At 38.3% G+C, this 21,867-nt stretch overlaps 1 protein-coding gene across 7 annotated transcripts in view; it reads right to left on the bottom strand.

The window, feature by feature from the left end:
- CDK14 (cyclin dependent kinase 14) overlaps nucleotides 1–21,867 on the bottom strand; it is a 357,378-nt gene that overhangs the window by 205,667 nt on the left and 129,844 nt on the right. For all 7 annotated transcript variants that reach the window (XR_012774172.1, XR_012774170.1, XR_012774171.1 and 4 more), the window contains one exon: nucleotides 13,076–13,170. Coding sequence is in view for 4 of the 7 variants with exons in the window: in XM_075492799.1 (XP_075348914.1) it covers nucleotides 13,076–13,170 (95 nt within the window). In the remaining 3 variants the exon portion in view is untranslated. The remainder of the gene's footprint in view (nucleotides 1–13,075; nucleotides 13,171–21,867) is intronic.

The following is a 21,867-nucleotide window of genomic DNA, read 5'->3' as shown; positions in this document are numbered from 1 at the left end:
TAGTTCTCTCCTTCAAAAACCAATTGCTTGCATCTACCTAAAATTCAATGTAAGCAGCAATTTCTACAGAATCCTGGGAACCTTATGGAGTCAATTGTGCAGCAGTCTTTTGGCATCTATTTTTTTCCCCACAAACATGCTACAGACACAGAGAAACCTCTACCAGATCTTCATTCAGACAGTAAGCAGAAATGGAAAGTCTTTTCTGTTCAAATCTTTCAAGAATTTGCCCTCATAAAACTAAGTTAGAGTTCTTCTGATAAAAGCAACTAAACACTATGGTACCAACTGGGAAAGCAACTTATAAAGTTACAGTACATTGTTCCTCACTTAAAAAAAAAAAAAAAAAAAAAAAAGAAGGTAGTGGTAAAGCAAAGGCAGCATCAGCTGCTCTTCTTTTCCCAAGGTACTCAATGCACATTGAATTAAATATTAGTATAGCCAGGCAAGCTGACAGCACTGCAGGGACAGCTATTTCTAAACCTGTTTTCCCTTTTGGCAGGCAAGTGTCTGCTCCAGTGCTCATGTGCTCAACTGACATTGAGGAAGACAACATGAATGCAAGTTTCAGGAAAGTATTAAAAAGAAAACAGAGAGCAAACTGGATGAAAGCCGTTTTCTAACAGTATTCCATGAAATTGGTACCATATAGATGGAGTCTTTTTCTTCATGCTATATTTCAAGGCAGAAGGCAACATGCTTTCCCAAGTGGAACAGTGGCTGCAGATACCACACGCCATACTCTGACACTAGCATCTTTGCTGTGGTTACCACCTTGATCTAATAAAATATATACTCTAAAGGAAAATTCAGGATACAATTACATATTGGCAATAACAGAAAACTATGCTGAAACAAGTTAGGAAGACAAGAAACAAACCAACCAACACACCTTTCACAGTCCTTTCTCCACTGTCTCAGAGAGTGAGGACACCTCACAGGGAAGCAGGATACACTGGGAATGCAGTACAGAGACTTCCAAGTAATTGCAAATATCCGTCTCACACATCCTGATCCCATGTGGACCTGGCTAGACCAATTCTGCTTCGAGCTAGCTTTTAACAACTCTATCAGCCATGCTGTTAATCCCCAACACACATAAATCACCACAAGTAATCCCATGCTGACAGAACATACGATATTTTAGCTTAAGTTCAAAATCCCATTAATTCCTGCTCTTAACGCTCTACCAGTTTACCCACACCTATATGTACAAATAATCTGTTAGCACTCATCTGCTCATAACAGCTACACAAAAAGAATAAACAGAGATAAATCAAGTTTCCATAGTGAAGAACTCAAAAGCTAGGGAAGTCCACAGTTAATGGGGTTTATCCAACCTTTTATTTGTTTGCCCAATAAATGTACATTATGGTAACTTTTGAAACGTGTAATGTGATCACATACTCTTTTCCCCTCACAGGATTAGACATACTCACTGAACAGAATAGGAGGTACTTGATTACAGAACAGCTGTGCTGTTTTTATGTTTTGGGTTTTTTTTTTTCCATTCTCACACAGCTTGCAGTCTCTGGCTTATTTACTACTTTGAAAGCAGAAATATTAATCTCACAGGCTCTCCTGCCCTGCTTATTGCTACGCTATTCACACGCTTCACAAACATAAAATAATTTCATAGCAATCCAGGGGAGATGTGGCATTATTCCCTTTTATCAGGTAGGGAATTGAAGCAAAGAGAAAAAAGTCTTAAGTATCACTGATTTGGGCAACTCCATTTAAAGCACTTTGGTTTTTGTATTTGTTTGGTTTTCACAGTATTTGGCACTCTTTCGCCTCCTGTGTTTTGACTGACTTCAGTTACAGCTGTGAGCGTATAATGCTTTTGCAAGGGAGACCGAGAATCTCATGCTTAATATCAGAAGCTGGTCATATCTGAATTGCGATAACAGTAATTTGTGATGGTGATGACGATTCCCAACATAGCAGGGATGGAACCCAGTTCTCTACAGCAGAATTAACTGCCTTGTCTTGAAACGATACTTTGAATGAGGCAGGAATGCCAGAAGACACCCTAGTTCCAACATCCACAAAAAATGTGAAAAGTTCAACAACCATCACGTGCCTTCACCACACAGTCCTCTGCAGAGCTGTACAACAGGCTCTTCCACAAGGATGGCAAAAGGACATTGCATAGGTCATCTTTATCTTGGCATCCTCTAATTTTAAGAACTTGACTTTGCCACCTCACTAACACAACAATGTTTTGTGCAAAATCTGTTATGCTTTAAGTGAACAATTTGATCTCTCCTCCCACTACTGTCTCCCCCAGAAACAATTTCACTTCCTCTGGGGATGCAGTCTACAATATTTGAAATGAAAGACTAAAGCCAAGACTTTGAGAGGAGAGGGGGAATCTTCAAAGACATAGTTCTTAAGTACAAATGACAATTTTTCTGAAGCCTATCACTTGACCAAATTTGGGGCAATTTTCAAAATAATAGCTCCGTGCCACTTATAGCACAAAGGCTACCCATTCTCCAAATTCCAAGCCCACACTGTAAGGCTTGAATATTTACAATAAGGGTCCTCCAGCTACAGGTTTAAGATATCTTGGCCATTTTGGCTGAAATTAAAAATAAATAAGGCAACGTGAGGCAGACTTCGGCATCTTATTTCTCCAAATAATTGTATTTTACTAAATCATGCCAGAAGATCACCGCTCCAGGGCTGTGACTTGACTTCAGGGTTCTGGCACACACAGCTACACATCCTTGAGAAGGCTCTGTGAAGCCTTTGTGCTACCTTCTCTCAGCAAATCAAAACACAAATCCTTTCCTCAGTGCACATCTTAAGTAACTAGACCTCCACTGGGAAACCCCTGACCCTTCCTGGGGTAGATGGCACGAGTTCTGGTTAGACCAGAGACCGCACAATGCCTCCTCGAACAGGGAATAGAAAACTCATGCTCAGCTGTGCTAGTTGAACCATTCTCCTGTTTCCAAACTGTATGTAGAAGCACATCCGCCAATGCCCATTTTTGATCCGGACTTTAGTGAATTTCAAATATTTTCCTTCCTATGATGGAGACAAGTATCACAACTCCTACAGGTACATGAAAATGAGGGAGAAATTAAGTTACTTATCCAACGTAACTGCTCCAAGTCTAAATAAAAATCAACAAAGTTGTACAAGGATTAAGCAAAATCAAGCTTGGGTCAAGGAACAAGAAAAAAACCCATAGTACAAAAAAAAAGGGGGAAAAAAAAAGGAAAATGCATGCTCAGACTTTCCCTGTAATGTTTTTCACTCCTCCCCCACACCATTAACTACCATGCCAATACCACAAAAAGTTTTTTACCTTCCGAAATATTGTCTCCAGGCTCACATGAAGAAATGAATTGGGGTTTTGCTTTAAACTTGTGGCAGTGTATAAGTGTATGAAGGTCATTTCTATTCAGCAAGACTCTGGTTTATGTTAGTAGACACATGCGTGTTTATGTTTGTGAGCATACTGCGTATAAGCATTTGCTGAAGGGAAAAGAATCCAGGCTGATATTTACACAGCTGAAGCAAGGTTTATATACATTGCATCCTACTTCTGGAAGACAGAGAGTATGCAAACAGAAAAAAAAGCAGACAAATGTTGATGGTTCAGACTCCTCCCTTCTCCCCTTGAAGAAGGAATTCCAGTTATGAATAGATGAGTAAACCACAAGCTACAAATGTCCTCAGATACGCTCAGTGCTTCACTTTAACATCAACTATTTTGCTCAACTGTCTTGCTCAGAAATTGGAGACTCTGCTACCAAACACAAACGTGTTCAAAGGGCAGGACGTCTCCTTTCAAAGGCACGGCCGGTGACATGAAATGAGCTCTACTTTGCCAGCCCTTTTCCATAATAATAATGTGACTGTCATTCTCTTCTAATTAAATTAGTCACTTCTACTTCCCATGCAATACATTCTCTTTCCCTCCTCTTCCTCGGTCATGATAAATCTCCATGTGACTTAGCTGTCCCATAATTCTGCCTAATTGGTTCCAGCTGTCATTTTTGAAACTGAAATGCATGGAGAGCCTGGGGCTTGTGAAAGGAACAGGAAGCATTTCCAACCGCATTCCCATCATGTAAAACCAGCAATGTGAAAGAACCCTTCCATTAAAACAAAAACGGGAGTATTTGGCTGCTGGCGATGCCATCATGCAGCAGACAGATTGTGCTGCTCCACTGAGGCAGCGAGACTGTTGCGAGCCATTCTTCTCTATTCAAAGGAGAGCACACATTATTTATGCCCTAGCAGTTTTACTGACTAAAATACTTTCCCTTTTGTCACCAACAAATTCTTAAACCGATAATATAATTTACCAATAAAAGCACAGGCAGTAGGAATATTTGAAGTGACAGGCGAACAAAGAAAAGTTAAATCTATTTAAATGGCATGTATCCTCCAACCTAAGCGCTCTGCAGATTACTGCACCATGGTTTAAACTAATTTCATGTTGCTGGTATTTTCAAAAGTGTCATAGACTCTCATTTTCAAGTATTTCTATGGCTTTTTATAATTCAATCCTTTCCCCCTATGAGACGACGCAGTGTTAGCCATGCTAACAAAAAATACCCTACAAGCTATCTCTAGGTGATACCTAAGCAACTTCCAGAAAAAGAGCAGAAGGCAACAGCACCAGCTAGGCTGACCAGCAGGGGAAAGATACATATTAGGGATTCAAGAAAGAAAAAAAAAAACACCCCACAAGACACCTTTAATGAAAACAATTTTGCTAACAGATGTTTCTAGTGCCTTGGATTTCTCTCACACTGTCAACAAAGATAAATATCCTTCCAAACACATGAACAATACTACATAGAAAAGGAGGCTGGGCGGTGGGGGAGTACATAATACATATACAAACCTACCTAAAAATCCCAGAGAGAAAAGGGAATGCACAGTTGTCTGATTTTTGGTTGCTATTAGAAAAGATATGTTTATTTATACAAAGTATCTGTGCTCAGAGAACAATTGGATCTGAGACTCTGATGAGTGAGACACACACTGCTGCGGAAAGAATTGCTAAATGAACCAAGAGATCTTCAGCAAAATAGTTTTCTAAAGATGCCAGTTTATCCTCTTCCTTATTCTCTGGCCACCTTAATAATTGTATCAGCTTTGTTTTTTTAGTAAATCAGATTAAAGAAACAGTAAACAATTTTGTGAAATTATTTTAACAAAGGAATGACATCTCAAAAATCAGTAGGAATTCCTGTTTATTATGATCAAAACCTAGCAGCAGATCATCAGCTTGTGTACTGATGGACATATAGTCCCCAGTCAACAGGGTTGGGACAATTTTTACAAGCTGAGCAAGTTGTAATACATGTGCCACACAGATGTGCTTGTGCACTTTTTCTTTAATTTGCTAAGTCATTAGGTTTTCACAGCACTGACCACTATATCCACATATAAAAAAAAAAAAGAAAAAAATTGAAGATACAAAAAGTTTCTCATTAGAGCATGGCAGATACCCCTAAGTTCATGGTGAGAGTACTCACTCCAGGACCACATAAGCAGAACACATACACGGCAGGGAGGCTGACAATCCACATACAGCCACACTACGTCAAGTATCCACACTAATACTGGGACAGTACTGGCCGCAAATGGTACAGACATATCTACACAAGCTGAGCTGGCACAAGAGCCTTTGCTATGGTGGTGTGCTGGGATACAAAAAAATGCCATCTTCAGGGCAGGAAAAAAGCAGCGCAAATACTTTCTCTAAAAGCTTTGGCATCCTGTGGTAGACCTCTCTTCACACTGGCTGACTGACTGTTTTCTGCCATGCCTCCTAATCCTAACTGCCCATGCTTGATCATAAGATTAATAAAAATTTTATAGGGAAAATTGCAGTTCAGACTGAAAGGCACACAAAAGAAAAATGATGCTTCCATGGATTATATCCTCTTTACTCAAAGTAATAAAATAAGAAAAAATGAATAGGCCTTTTTAACTTTCCAGTGTTGGCTCTGTTTATTACTCAAGCTTGATTCTTGATTCCTCTTATTCACCATTCCTTAATTATTTTTTATATCATAAAACTATAAACATATTATAAAGATATCTTCAATTACTGATCTCTTCATTCTGACTCCAGGATTTTTATTATTATTATTTTGCCAGAATTGCTCACCCCAAGTTTCTGTTTTTAAAGTTTCCATAGATGTATTTTTTATCAATGTGATTAAATTAGTACAAAGCTGCATACTGCTAGTTCAGGAAGGAAAAAATCTATTTTTAAGATTTAGAATTATGGCAATTACCACTCTCCATACAGCCAGTTTTTGGGTTCCTGTTTGGTTTGTTGGTTTGTTTCTTTGTTTTTTCAATCTGCACTGAATAAATCAGAGCTTCTCATTTTAAGAGGAATTAAACAGCAGTTACAATCCACATTATTAAAGAGCCCGAGAAAAAAGCTTAATTAGATTGGACAGTCTCTAGTGCAAGTTGAGATACTGTCAGGTTTCACCTCAGAGAGACTTGGACAATGCCAGTTTATTACTGAAATTAAAAGATAAGGAATGTGTGGGATGCCACCAGAATGTTACTGATGGTAGAACTGTCCAGAAATCTATAACAAAGAAATAATCCATTACTACAGAAGAAAATGAAGTACTAAAACTAGAGGGATTTTTTTTTAAATTTCATTTAAAGTAGTAAAATCAGCTGACATTTTTTCTTCAGTTCCTGATACAGGAAAGTAACAGTGTATTAACTTCACTGAAAGACTACAAGTATTCATATTTAACTGATAAAAATTAAGATGCAGAAAGATACACATAGAAAGGATCTCAAAAAGAAAAAATAATTAACTTACCTATATCTACTTCAATGACATGTCATTCTGCTGATTATTTGTCTAAACTATTCTTAAAGACTGCCAGTATTAGAGAAACCATCACCCCATAGTAGCTTCTTCAGTGCTTTACTATCATTACCATTAAAGAGGCATTCCTATAGTTTAATCTTTCTCTTTTTTACTGCAATTACAGATTTTCTTTTGTATCCTTTTTACCACTGACATGGCAATAGGTCACTGTCTTTCTCTATGATATATTTAAAGGTTTGTAACCACCTCATCCTTTTTCCCCAACTCTAAACAGCCCTACTTACTTTGACTTTTCCTCAGAAGCCTTTACTCTAGACGTTTGCTCATTCTTGGTTTTTTTCCCCCTCAGGTCGCCAGTTGATTCATGTTTTCCTTGTGTGTACAAATTTACCATTTCGGGTGGTGGCCTTACCTGTATTGAGTAGAGTGTTATCACTGGCATATGCATCTTACTACATGTATGTGCTTTTGATGGACTACAGTGATGTTTGAAATTTTTATCTGTAATTTAGGAAAAAACTAATTGAGATCTGTCAGTAGGTAAAATACCTCACATGATTTCCAGTGTTCCATCCAGCTCAACTCTGGATGTTTTTTATGCTTTGATTTTGTGTTGGTTTCTTTTGAATACTTACACTGAATACACTTATTCATACTTACTAAAAAGGAGAATAAATAATAGATGCTAATTATTAAATGGTGCAAAGCACACTGCAAATCTAACCAATATTTGGCATGGTTATAAAATAAAATTAGTAAATTGTACAAAGAATAGACATTCAGATACACACAGCCTCCCAATCTGTTGGATTGTAAATCTTGATTAATCTTATTAACACATCTATTCATCAGTATGCACCCTCCGTATGAAGTCTACACAACCTTTGTGAGATCCTGCAAACTCAGGATGATGGGGCAAACTGAGTAACATCTTTCCCCCTCTCACTAGACCTGTGTAAACTTCTTACCCTAGCAGGAATATTTTTATTTGAATTTAAATACAATTTTTCATTCCTTCTTTCCTGCTGATTCCCATGTCTGGCACAATCTTACTTCTCAGCAAAGCACCACACGATTTCCTTCTGAAATCCCTTCTGAATTCCTACCTCCCAAAGCTGACTTTGTTTGCATTTCCAACCTATACTTGGACATCAGCAGCTCCTGTCTCTGATCTGCTCATTAAAACTTGAAAAACAAGGCTTTCCCAAGAGCAGTATTCCCTTAATGCCTCTTCTCAATAGTAGCGGATTTCCTTTCTCTGTGCTTCCTCTCAGCCTTGTTCTGTCATCTTTTTGACTGCAATTTAAGTAGCACAACCTGGGCCAAGCCTGGGGCATGAGGCAGGGGTTAAACAACCAAAGGAATGGCTCCTTCTCCGGTCAAGGCAAATGGAAACTTCTAAACTCAACTGCTCCCATAGCACTCAACGGCTCCACTCCTTCCCAGGGTGGATGAAGCACGTTCACGGCAAGCAGGGGTGTCTGCCAAGAGGGTGGCAGGAGGCATCTGGCTTGTTGCAGAGCTTCACTAGCTTTCAGTCCTTGCTTACTGTGGCTGGACAAGCACCTTGACCTCAAATGGGAAGAAAATTGCCCATTGTTTCACTCTCACATCAAAATAAGGTAACGTAGCCTCCAAACAAGTTTCACTCTCAATCAAGGATTAGAAGACCCCTCCTTCCTTCTCATGCCCAGTTTCCCTAATTTCCTCTAGGTATTAAGCACCGCTGAATGATCCTAGTTATCAGAGCTCAAAAGCAGCTCTGGGACTCTACTGATTTTCCCTGCTCTCTCATCCACTAAAATAATATGGCTTTTTTTTGTCTGTTTTCACAAACGAGCAATGCCATCCTACCTTTAGTTTCAACACATGTTCCCTAATAAAATAAATAAAAACAGAAAACCAGTAATAGTGTTTGATCCAAATTATCAAAAGTTATAAGAAATTAAAAATTTTCAATGCAAAAATTTTTGATCCTTTTAGGTAATGAGTGCTGACCATTTCCTTGCATAATACTTTTCTAAGATGTCCCATTACAAACTCAAAATCTCAGGTTTTGAAACTCCAGCTCTGTAACTCTTAATTCTGATAAACAGTATATATCTCAATTTCCAATCAGCATTAAAATGAGAAACTCACAACTATTTTTTTCTTAGAGGAAATGGGAGGAAAATGTAACTAATGAACTTTATTAAGCCAAGTCATTGTATAACAACCTATTTTAGCTGCTGTAATGAAGCAGTGAGAATTAAACTTTCTTCTTTAATGGAAAGTAATTTTTAAGAAGGAAAAACATGCCCAAAGATTAAAGTAGGCAAGGTAATTGAAAATGCTTGGGTTTAAATTACACTATTAGATTAGTCTGGAGCTTTTTCACTGTTGAGGCAGAAATAATATTACTCATTACTCATACTTCCAATTATAAATGTATCTGTTCTTGTTTCAAATCTAGTTCATAAATATTGAAAGCGTAATGTAAAGTATTGCTATACAAGCTCACTTTTATATGCCAGGAATAGGACAAGTTGCTAGTTCATTTATTGATAATAATATACTTACATAATTATGCATAATACTAAAAACCTCATTATCATTCTACCAAGCCTGTAGCAATATGTATTGGTTAGGATTGCCTTTCAGCAATTAAGTGTTTCTAAATACAGTCATCTTCCTTTTAAATAAAAAAGTGAAGAAGCCAATGGTAGCAGCTAGCAATCATTTTAGAACAAACAGATGTGAACCCATCTTCAAAGCTCTCTCAATATGTCTGAGATCTCACCTGTAAAATTCATAATTTCCTTGGACAAAGTTGGCTATATCAGTGACACTTGCACCACAGCTGGCATACCCACAAGGTCGCATAAACTAACACCTAAACAGAGACTGGAGAGGAGGGAAACAAAACTTATGTGAGCAGTCATACTCCTCCATTGAACTGTAAAGCTGAGCTGACCTTTTTCCTTTGGAAATCATTGCAGTCTCAGATACCATATGCAAAATGTGTCAAAATTTCACATTTTGTTTTCAGTTCTTGTTTAGCAAATCCCAGTTAACTATATGGAAACCATTTTCTCTACCATTCATACAGGAAAGACTATCAGCCCTTCAGGTTTTGTAGCGGTGATTCCAAGCAGCTCATCCTCAAAACTCCACAGGTATCAAGCAACGGCTCTCAGTCATCCAGTGATAAAACTGAGCTCTCAGCTCCCTTTTCGGTACACTTGAATGGCCAACAATAATCATAGCTGATGTAAGAGTTACCAAAGCATACAAATAAATTATGCCCTACTAATAAGGTACAGTATATACTAAACTATTTTCAGTTAAGTTCTTTCATTCAAAAGGAGCAAGCCCCCCCTTCTCTTCTTCCACAGACGTGACAGCTTCATATTCACCACCAAAATGTTTATAAGGAGAATGAACTTCTCCTGATCTTCAACTGTCAGACAGAATTTTTAAAGATTGACTTTTCTTGCTTCTGGGGACCACCAAGGTTAAAGTTAAAAAGCTCTGTCATGTTTTCATCTGACAGACTTCCTTATCAAAAAAAATTCTAATTTGAGGTACCCAGAGAATTTAATAACTGCCATGTTTCCTTTCAGAGGCTATTCTGCTTTCAGCTTTTAACTTATTACTGCAATGCATTTTGCAATGAAAGGTGCTACATGAAATTAAATTTCATTCTACTTTTTCAGGGTCAATGCTGAAATTGAACACCTCTGATAACCTCAGACGTTTCATCAGTATTAATTTCCCAATGGAATCATCACCAACCTAGCGACCCAAAGTTTCCATTTTCTGAGAACTCTTGGATCACTAACTGTTCATCCCTAATTTAATCATGACATCTCACTCAAATGGTTTTTACTATGTTTGAAATGGCCACTAGTGATTAATTGCAATAGTGTATCAGTTCCAAGATGTCATTTTATGAAGGAAATAAAATTCAACCCCTTTTAGGTTTGCTAGGCCTCAGTCATTCAAAAATGTATGCCACCATGTAATTTTAATCACACAAATATTTGTACTGATTGCAGTACAAATCACTCATATTATTGAGCTAAACCATGTACAGGTGGTAAAAAAAAAAACAAAAACAAACAAACAACCCAAAAAACCAGACATAACAGATATAGAGCTCAGTAACACCAATTACACAGCTAGATTGCATAGTCAACCAGCCAAAATTTGTAGATTTAAATGGGCAACTGTAATTTTTGCCTCTGCACATTCATATTAGGTGCTGAATGAGAGGCCTTTGACAAAAGGAACAAAAAAGGTCATTGTGATCATGCAATTAAAACCTGTATCTTGCACACCCACAAGAATTCAATTCAGGTTACACGGGCATTCTCAAGCAGTAAGCATTATCAGATAGCATTAGCTATTTGATCAGCCTATAACCTTACATTACCTGACAATGAACACAGACTTTTGTGAAGCAATTCTGTCATCTCAAGGCACAGGAGCAAGTTACAATGTCTTTACAATACAGTCATTAGGCTGGTTGGAGAGAACAAAGCATCCTTGCCCTTATTCCTGAACACGACCTTCAGAGACTCTGCCCACCAGCCAAAATACTAAAATACTATTTGGATCAGTTGCTAGAAACCATTACTAAATGAGATCCTGAAACAGTTTCAATAGCTACCAAACACCATGGGAACAAAAAGGTGCAACCACCAGTAGGGTTGATCCCAACAGCACCCTGTTGAAAAACAAAGAGCTGAGTGAATCCAGAAGAAGTAGCTGCTGCATGAAGCTTAGTCTGTGTCCGTGCTTATCATGGACAGCAACATAACATATGGCTGGGAGCCAGAATTTGTAAACACTACTACTGGATATAAAATCCAGAAATTTGACATTAGTATAAATAGGCAAACACATCTGTTTTCAGGAGAAATATATTCTATATATCTCATTTCTCAACCAGTTCTGATGAATAGAGCTAAATACAGCCACTGATAAAAGGGACTGCAAAATGTATTCATGTAAAGTTATGCAAATAAGTCTACACTGACCGTTACATAAAATTAGATATCAAGGCTTTTCCTATGCTAATTCAGTGTATAAGTCAGGAGCAGAAGAATCACCCATTTTAAGAAAAGGAATTAAATTTTCACTAATGTTCCTATACCTGAGGTAAAAAAATATGTACTGCATGCAACTGCTCTGCCGGCTGCTGTAGCTGAATACTCACATTATTACACTGTAGCATTTCTATGTAAATAGACAAGGTGAATGGCTCCTCTGGACAAGATGCTGTGTGCACTATCATGTAAAAATTAAGGCATGCTTCCGAGAAACACACAAAACAATTCCATCTGTCTTAAGCAGGGATGTACTAAAACTAGTAATCACTGTACTTTATAAATGCAGTCTCTTACTGACTACAACACAATAACAGATATTATACTGAAAATCTAACCTTCTCTAAACTCATTTGTTTCTTTTAAATTACATGTTCTTGGACCCATCTGTGAAAACTGGTTAGTTAATTATGATGGTACACTGCATAATTCCACAGCTAAATGCTGAAGTAGTTCTACATAAATGCCATATGTTTCTCTTAGAAAAACTAAAAAGATTAATTAGGAGGCCAAGCCCAAGACTTTGGAAAGTAATACTCTAAATACAATTAGATCATTACACTGTGTACTATGTAAATTAAAGTTTTAATTAGTAGGTAAAACACTAGTCATGGCAAAAAAATAATAATCCAAAATTCTAAATTGTGTGCGCCAGACTTCTTTTTTACTGACATTACTTATAAAAAGACACTATGCACCAGCCAGTCACAACAAAAGCCATTTAAACTTGTTACATGCTTTTGATGAAGGAACTACCTGTTAAACATTTCAGTCCTGTTCTTCTTACCTCCATTATCCTCACCTATTTTAAAGTTACCCAAATCACATCAGTAAAGAAATAGCTCTAATAAACAAACTATAACTAGAAAGCAGAGTAAGGAACCAGTTCGAAAAGTCAACTGAACAGTATAAGGTCCTTCAAGAGCCCTAGCAGCCACTTCTCCATCTCTGAATCTGGTCTGGCCCAGCCTTCCACTTTCAGCCCACTCCACTACAAAGCATCATCTCTTACAGACTCCACTCTCCTGGAAAAAGTAAAGGGTTATTTTGGCCTGATCCTATGGATCACTGATGGTAAAGAGAGCTTTTCCATCAAATTCAACACACTCTGGACCATACCCAGAACATTAGCTACTTTACTCACCACATATTCAAACACAAGTGTCAAGGTCTCCTTGGTGTGAATGATGTCATGAAGCAGCACAATGTTAGCGTGTTTCAGTCCTTTCAAAAGAGAAGCTGAAAAGCAAAACATACATGTTATCTTAAAAAGGATCCAAATACTTTACACTGATTGGCTTTTTTTTTAGTGACTTGGATGATTTTTTTTGACAACTGAGTTTCATAACCTGACAATCAGTAGTTGTACTTTAATACCTTCTATGTCCATGAGTTCCACACATTCAGTGTGTTTAAAGATCATGCCTTCCCATTCAGTGTTATTTTCTCCACCTTGTTGCTCGAACTCAGCTTCACTTTGAAGCAAAAATGAGCTGTGGCTAGAGTTGCTTTCCTTAAGCAGCCTCCTCTAACTGAATCAATCACTCACATCTGATCAACCAGACACCAAGTTCGCTTCTATACTCAAAGATAACTTTTTGTCTCAGATAAAAGTCAAGCATGTCTTTTCAAAACATCATCTTTCCTATTCAACACAACACAGCTGCTTTCTAAACAAAGTGCAACATTATCCTAAGAACAGTGTTTTAAGCAATAATTCTCTTTTCTCTCAAACATAACACAGGTTTGATGGAATAATTTGTATTAGCTCATAAGAATAAATACATGGTTTTTTCTCACTGTATTTCTTTTTTAATGGCACTAGCTCATGTTTTCAGACAACTGACAAATAAAGACTTATCTAGTGAACTTTCAGGTGATCTCCTCCACTATATTTCTTTTGCGCCATAATACATATTTAATGTTCATACCATATCACATATTTAATGTTCCACAAGACATGGCATATTTTAGCAATATATGCTGACAAGCCATGTGTTGTTACCAATGTCATTCTGTCATTGGTGCCTTGTCATCTCATGCATACATGAGCAGGACTATCAGTCACTACAGCAAAGTAAATAATAGATACAAAGACATGCAAATGAGTGGCATATTTCTGTACTGAATAACGTAGAACTTTCTTCTGTCAGACTTCTTCTTTTGTCAAAGAAAATAATGAAACACCAAACGTGTGTCTCACTCCACTACTGTGCAAGATGGAAGCTAGGGAGCTTCCACGGCCCTATTACCCCTTGTTGTCCTATTGAGGGTGCTACATCAGGCTGAGGTTAACTCCACGGGTCATCTGGCTTTGAATTAGGGTAAACACACATCATCTGTCATACTGGTCTTTAAGAGATCGATCTGACAAGCTGATCACTCTAAGAAGCAACACAATAGCAACGTGGCATCTGCCTGAATCAGTGTTCCTCTACAAGCATCCTCAGCAGCAAAACTTTGGAGTTCACACTAGGGAGAAGGTAGATAGCAAAGGGGAAAATATTATACACCAGCTTCAAAGCAAGTATATCACAGATATCCCAGCGACAGGATTGCAAACCTGCAAGCAAGCTCCATGACCAGGAATGAGGCAACCCTTCAAGCTGGCTGAAGAGGTGAGAAGATATGTTTCAAATGAGCTTGCTTTGGCCTGCACTCCACAACTCATGCTATTCAGAGTCAGCACAGAAGAATCTTTCCTATGCTCTGAATATGTTGCCACTGAGCTGTAAATCAGCTATTGCAATTACAATTATTCTTTTTAAACATTTGATCAGTGCATCTCTAGTAACTTTTAACATTCCACAAATTAAGTAGAAGCTTTTTTCTCAAATGAAAAGCCATGCACAATTTTCATAGGATCCTCATCTTAGAATTTGGAGACTTTCTTGGAGTAAAAGCTCACAAAGATTTGGATATGTTGTATTTTTTTAAAGGACAACAATAAAAAATTGCTACTGAAAAAGGTATGGATACAAATAACAGATAATAAGAACAACTGTTCTGAAAGGTACCTTCTACCAGAAACAAGAATTTTTAACCTGGGGGAACCCCGAGAAGAGTTCACCTGCTTTTACCAGCTCTTCCCTCAAACCTTGTCAAATGACCATACATGCAGAGCTTGGGAACCTAAAAACTGCCTCCTGTGTCAAACTGTAGTAGTATTTATGACCTCTGTCAGCTCTTGCTGTTCAGATCATCACCGGAGGCCTTTAATTCCTCTAGTTGGCCATTACTTTGTTGCTAAAATCTGTATATGGGTTATTAAAGCTTAAACAGCACATTGAAAACAGCTTACCCCAAGGTCTTTGCAAATACTGTCTTTCCTCTTCAGTCCCCTCCCCCACTCTTATTTATCTTCTCTAATATCCAATTCTCTGCTTTTACAACCTCAATATTCAATATCTGCCATATATTACAAGAACTACAAAACATCACCTGCAGGGTGAGATTTCTGTCTTCTCCATTAGTCCAAGTGAAATGCAGTAAATAATATAGCACAGAGAGCAAAATCATCTTTAATTGCACTAATTTTACACTGCGGAAATAAGAAGCAATTCCACTATCAATTTATATTGTGAGAAACTAAGCGTAACTGGTGAAAGTAAGAGAATCACCCTGTGTGCTCTTCCATCAGGACTCTTACTGGTAAGATTGCCTGTCTTTGTGTAAACACTGATTTGTTGCTCAAAAACAGGGGGAAAAAGGCAATAAAAAAAAAAAGAAAAAAGCTGTCTGAAATAGGAAAGCTGTTTCTTCCTCCACAGAGTACTTTAAAAACAAAATGAAATATGAACTGATGGTGCTCAGTGTGGTTTTTTCCGGAAACATCCCTTTTCAGTACAAACGACCAATACACCTCCTCTTTTGGGCAACTTTTTGCTCAAAGGGGATAGAACTTTGGATGAACTCCACTAATTCAAAGGCAAAACCCAGAAATTCACATCCAAGAGAATGAAAAAGAGTCCAGGGAATCTACCAGCATCAGCCTGAGACAAGCCTGACTTCACCTTTGAAGCTGCCAATGCAGCTGCTGCTGGAGCTCAGCGAGAACTCAGGTGCTGCTGTGCCCGGTGTTACTTCTAGAACAAAATAATTCTCCCACAGAATGCCATCTCCATCCAGTGATTATCACCCACAGATTTCACACATTGTTTTCTTTTAAGATAAAAAGACTAAGATGTTGTTGAAAAAGCATTGCAACAACTTACAAAAGTGGGACCAATGTACTAGCACTCACTGTATCCTTAGCACGTATTTTTAAAAACAAAATTATATAATGCTGCTTTCAAAACTGCTGGCACTCTTTTTTTACTCTCAGTATTAAATGTAAGATAAACAGATGGCAGCACTTTTAATTCATTTCCCCAAAGAGTTTTGAGGAGGCATAGCAGCAAATAATGCTAAAATGCTTTTTTAAAACAATTTGGACAAAATATTATATGCGTTTGAACGGGCAGGTGCTCATTCTGTCATCTGTGTTTGCGCATTCTCTTACAGCAAATTCTAGCAGTAAAAAACAGGGCAGAGGAATCGGTGACATACTTCAATAATTAATGACATCCAAGATGATAATTTCTGTGACTTGTACATAAGTTCATGACCTGAGCCACTAAAAGTACCAACACTCAGCACTTCTCCATCAAGGGCTAATAACCATATTTGCATACCTAAAGGAAACACATTGTATTTGCTTGAATAACCATCACAGACTTCTCCAACAAGGGGATGCTCTCAATGTATTATGAGCTCCTGGCAAGCTGCCTTATTGCTTGTGTTGGTCAAGGAGCTTTTTGCTGTTCCCAGATGAGCTGAGTTCTTAAGTATCCTCAGTCCACGAGCAAGTCAAGCCAGATGGACTGCAGCCAACTCTTATCCAAAACCTGAGTAGCATCAGTAAATCAGTGCTTTGCTCCCTGCAGGGTTTACAGCATCAGCTCAAGCCTGACATTCCATTAACAAAGTCTTGTGACTTTTAGATGAGCCTTGACTTACCTCTAGAAGACTTGGAGTGTTTTTAAAAGGTCTGTTCCGGCATGCCCATAAAGTAACATTTCACAGCTGTATGTCAAAATCAACAACAGTAACTATTACTGTCAACTCCCAGGCCACATGCAGGAAGACAAACTTTTCACTAGCAGCACTAGCAAAGATGGTACTTTCAGACATGGCAAGTACATTAAGCTTGAACATTAATTATGGTCCTCAGATCATCCTACCACAATTAATTCAGTCTTGCAATTCCTGACTATCATCTTGTTCTCACTTTGTGAAAAATCACAGATCTCCACTGTGGCCCTATATAGAAGAATCATCCATGATTTCCAAATTGTCTGATATTTCAGTGATCTGCAAGCTTTTCTCAGCAGTAGCAGAAGAACTCAACCTCATACTGCTTATATTCACCGTAATGTACAACTGCTGCTGATACTCTCTCTGATTCTCTACTATATGCAAAGGCTGTGATATTCCTGTCATTTTTCTAAAAAGTATAGCTATGAAAATGCCTCCTTTGCTCAGTATATAGTAGTTGAGGTGTCCTCTGGGGCTACCATGCACCAGTGCTTACCATTTCCCATGCTACTCCTCACATGCAGTGTTCACCCTTTCTCACTGTCACTCTAGGAGGACATCTCTTGTTGGGAGAGTTTTACTCTTGAAGACAGCACATCATGGCAGTTTGCACCCATCTAATATTGTTAACGTTACTGTGCACCTTTGCTGCCCTGTTTAATTACTGAGACACCAAAGCACACACCTGCCAGTCAGTAACACAAATTTGTGAAAGCAAGTAATTTGTTGTGCTTCACAGCCAAACAACGTATCTGTAAAATTCTGTGGCTTGTCACACTCTGCAGACACAATGGTGCTCTCTGACAGAGTGCCAACTTCCTCTCATAAACAGTTGGGCTCAGTCTCTTCACTTTGAGCTCTCCTGGAAAAGGTATCTTCAGTGAGAAAACATTCATGGGTTTTTTCCCTCATCGTGTCTTCTGAACAAACATACTCAACTGTGTCTTATTGCCTGCACAAACTACAGAAGTTCTGCTTCCCTTCCCAGCAACTTATGTTTCCATCTACACATTTTCTATAGCAATTTTTAAAATTTGGCCTCGGAGTGCACTGTCCCTTATGCTTCTCATCCACTTCCCACACAGCAGGACTTTCTGTGTGCAAAACGTTACTTACAATTCTAGCACAGAGACAGGAATTCAGCACTCTGTTGGTTTTGCAGTAATAAATGCCCAGAAATTTCCTCCTCAGATATGCAGTCCCCAAATCTACACTTCGCTATTTTCCAGTTCATCCATCTGAAATGAGCAAATAGCTTTGCTTTCCTACAACCCTAATATGACAAAATTCAGTTCAGTGAAAACTATACATCCTAGGTAAGACCACACTGACCACAGACTTTCCATCATCTTGCCACAGGATATATTCTGCAGAGTGATCTTTATTTATAATCCCAAGTAATTGACTTCAGAGCTGCACACCTATAAATGCACAGAATCGGTCAGCTTCCATTCTGATCTTAGTGGACACAATGCAATAAAGATATATAGGTCACTGTTCAGCTTTGAAAGATTTCTAGGAGGAAGTTCCTTAACAAATTTCAAAAGAATCCGTGAGCTACAGGAAGAACAGAAAAAGCATCAAATCATTCCAATGGGCTGTTACGTAGGCTTCGCTGAATTACCTTCTTTACAGCCAATTCCAACCTCATGACAGTCTCTTCCAGATTTAACAAATGGCCCTTATTCTAGTTTTCATTAAGGCAAAAAAAAATGGCAGTCTGGCATTAAGGAAGCGCACAGTGCCTCACATCCTTGCAAGAAAGGATTTGCAAGCCCTTCAACTTTGCTTTGCTGGAGGGACTACATGGATCACATTAGCTGCATCTACCTCCTCAGGCTGAAATTCAGGCTGACATGAGTGGATTGAACTTTTAACCACGTACTTTTTTTATTTGTGAAATTTCTACTTGCTGCTCCTACTTGAAAGTGTAGTATGTATTAAATAAGAAATACAGAAAAAGAGTATGTGTAACAACATATAGGCACCTTCAGAGGTTCTTCTCGCTATGGCTATAGTCCCTTAAGCAAAAGGCAAGTCACAAACCTGCTGAAATCTCTTTGCCTATTGAACTGGAACAAAGCATTAGAAGGACTGATCAAATAAGCTGCAAAAAGCACCACACTATATTATTCTAACAGATACACAGAAGACTGCTGCCATACGAAATGAATGTCTCTTTCATTATGTTCTAGGTATAAATTTATGCATTGTGTATTGCTCCCAATGCTCTTCAGACACAAGTACAGACAGAGGTTAAAAATAATGAGACATCATCCTATTAAAGCCAGACTCTCATGGAAAAAGACTGTAATATGCTACTCATATCTTGTAGCAGCCAGTCATATCTTGCCTTCACTGTCCATTTCAGTATTCAAGAGGAGGAAACTGTGTAAACCAAAAATATGTCAGTGTGTACAGAAAACAACTCTACAATGCAGGTAGCATGTGAAAGCAGGAGCCTTTCTACTATTTTTTTATGCACATGTAGCATGGCTGGGACTATAGCACAATCTACTAATAAAACTGTCACTGATTGTTATTAGTCTTTTCATCTTGCTGAATTTCAGACACAATTTTCATATAAATATCTATCTACCTTAGGATGAGATCTTTGGAACTGTGTTCAGTCTAAACAGTTCCTCCCATCTCCCAAAAACAGGCTTTAGTAACAACTTCCGTAACCCACTGAGTAACTTTCCCCTTGAAAAAAAAACTCTAAACCCTGTGTTTTGGAGTAGAGACTCAAAATACGGAAATACAGAGGCCCTTAAAACAGGAATACACATTTTACCATCTCCATGAAAATCCTCTAAATTTGGTCAAGTTAGAAGCTTTTGAAATCACCTCTTTGGGTCAGACTGAGTATCAGCAGTGAGCAAGGAAGGAGGAACACAGAAAAGGGGAGACGGCATGAGGGGCTGTGATTCAAAGTGGAAGCTAGGATGGCTGGGTAAGGAGAAAGAAAAGCCAGAGGACAACCAAACAGCCTTCACAGGTGGAAAAATGCAGGAAGTGGAAAGCGAGAGTGTGTAGACAAGACAGAAAAGAGACAGGACACACAGCATGAGGTGGGCAAGCACTCACACTTAGGGGGAAGTAGACAAGAGCCTACAGACACTAGCACATATTCTCCACTGACGCCCATATCAGAATCCAAGATTCCCACACATTACCAACCCACTGCTTTCAGCAGGAATCAATGAAAATGCCTGGCAGTTTTCCTCATTCTCCTCCAATTTCACTTTACAGACAGAAGCAACCTATGACAGCTACCAGTTGTCATAGGTTACCAGCCAGCATTTCAGTTCAAGCAGGACATGTCCATATGAGAGCTTGCAAACATGATGTAACATTGGAGTGCAAAGGCAACACTGGAAAATGGAAAATTGATTTCCACTTTCTTTTTCAAACACTTAGAAAATTACATAAACAAAAATCCAAATTAAAATAAAGAATGCCAGGCCAAGTGCTCAAAGCAAAGACGGACTACAATTATAGGGGCTTCTGCAACACTAACTCATCTTCTCCAAGATGCACATTCCTGAAGTCACTACCGTGAGATAAGCCAGGGTATGAGCTTTCAGTGCACAGCTGCTTCGTATCTATCTTGCATTTATCTCGCACTTTGACAACCTGTAAGTTCACAGCCTAACTTATCCTGCAGTGACCAACTTGTGTGCTTGTACCAATTAACTGTTTCCAGCTCTTTCATTTTTTTCACAGATGGAAGAAGTGGTTGCTTAAATTTTATTTTTATACAGGCCAAGATATGAACTCGATCCAGCTTTATTGTCCAGCTTCAGTGGAAGGACCTTGCCCATCCATCAGAGAAGCTGAAAAATCCATCAGGATTAAGTCAGAAGAAAATCAATGTGATCTTTACCCTTACCTCTACCATTGGCTGAGCATCACATTAAGTCAGTCAAGATGGTATCATCACCATGTTCCTCATTTTCTGGACATTTCAACGTCTGATCTTCATTCATGCTTATCACAACCGCAGAGTGTACACAATTATTACAAAACCCCAGGCAACACTGTGCACTGATATTACCCAATGCTATGCAAGTACTTGGAAAGTCATCTCAAAATCATCATTTAAAAGGACTCTCAGCAAGGGGGGGTGCTGAGAAGATGAACAAATATTTAAGTAGTCAGAATACAGTGATGAGTGTTCTAGAAAATCTCAAAACCATCTGTGTTTTAATAACGCACAGTAGGTGCACATAGCTAGAGCCACCTATCAAGAACACAGAATTACATTAATGGTTCATCATCCAACACAGGCAGAGATCACACAGCAGGAGCGAACATGGTGCTGTTATGTAATTAAGGAATGAACGGTACAAGTAGAGGGACCAAATTAAGTTTTCACAGGTAAACTTAATTCTGACTACTTCTGAATGATTGACTTTGCAACTGTAATAAAGATCCTCTGCTGTAAACAGTATACCTGCAATATTAGTATTACACTGTCTAAACAAGGGAGTAAATAACTGCGTACCAGTACTGAAAGTCATGCCCTGCTGAAGTCAGTGAAAGTTTTGCTACTCACTTTTCACAGTGCATCAATACAACAAGAAATCACTTAACCGTATGTACCTGCAATGAATAATTTTTTTGTACACAGAAGACAGAAAGGCATCCTAGGAAAGAATGTAATTGCATTATCATGAAACCCAGTTGCCTACCAGCATACTTTAACTACTACTTACAAATGAGGAATTCTACAGAAAAGCTGTTTTTAAAAAAAAATTACTTTTGCTATATTTCTGAGTGGGCCATTTCCTCCAGCAAAAACACTGCAAGAAAAGCAGCCAGATTTGTCAGCATACAGTTTAGGCAGCAGAAAAAAAA

The sequence above is a fragment of the Mycteria americana genome, chromosome 2 (genome assembly GCF_035582795.1).
Source record: "Mycteria americana isolate JAX WOST 10 ecotype Jacksonville Zoo and Gardens chromosome 2, USCA_MyAme_1.0, whole genome shotgun sequence".
Taxonomy (NCBI): domain Eukaryota; kingdom Metazoa; phylum Chordata; class Aves; order Ciconiiformes; family Ciconiidae; genus Mycteria; species Mycteria americana.
The sequence above is the reverse complement of the archived record's forward strand: the minus strand, read 5'-3'. Positions and strand labels throughout refer to the sequence as shown.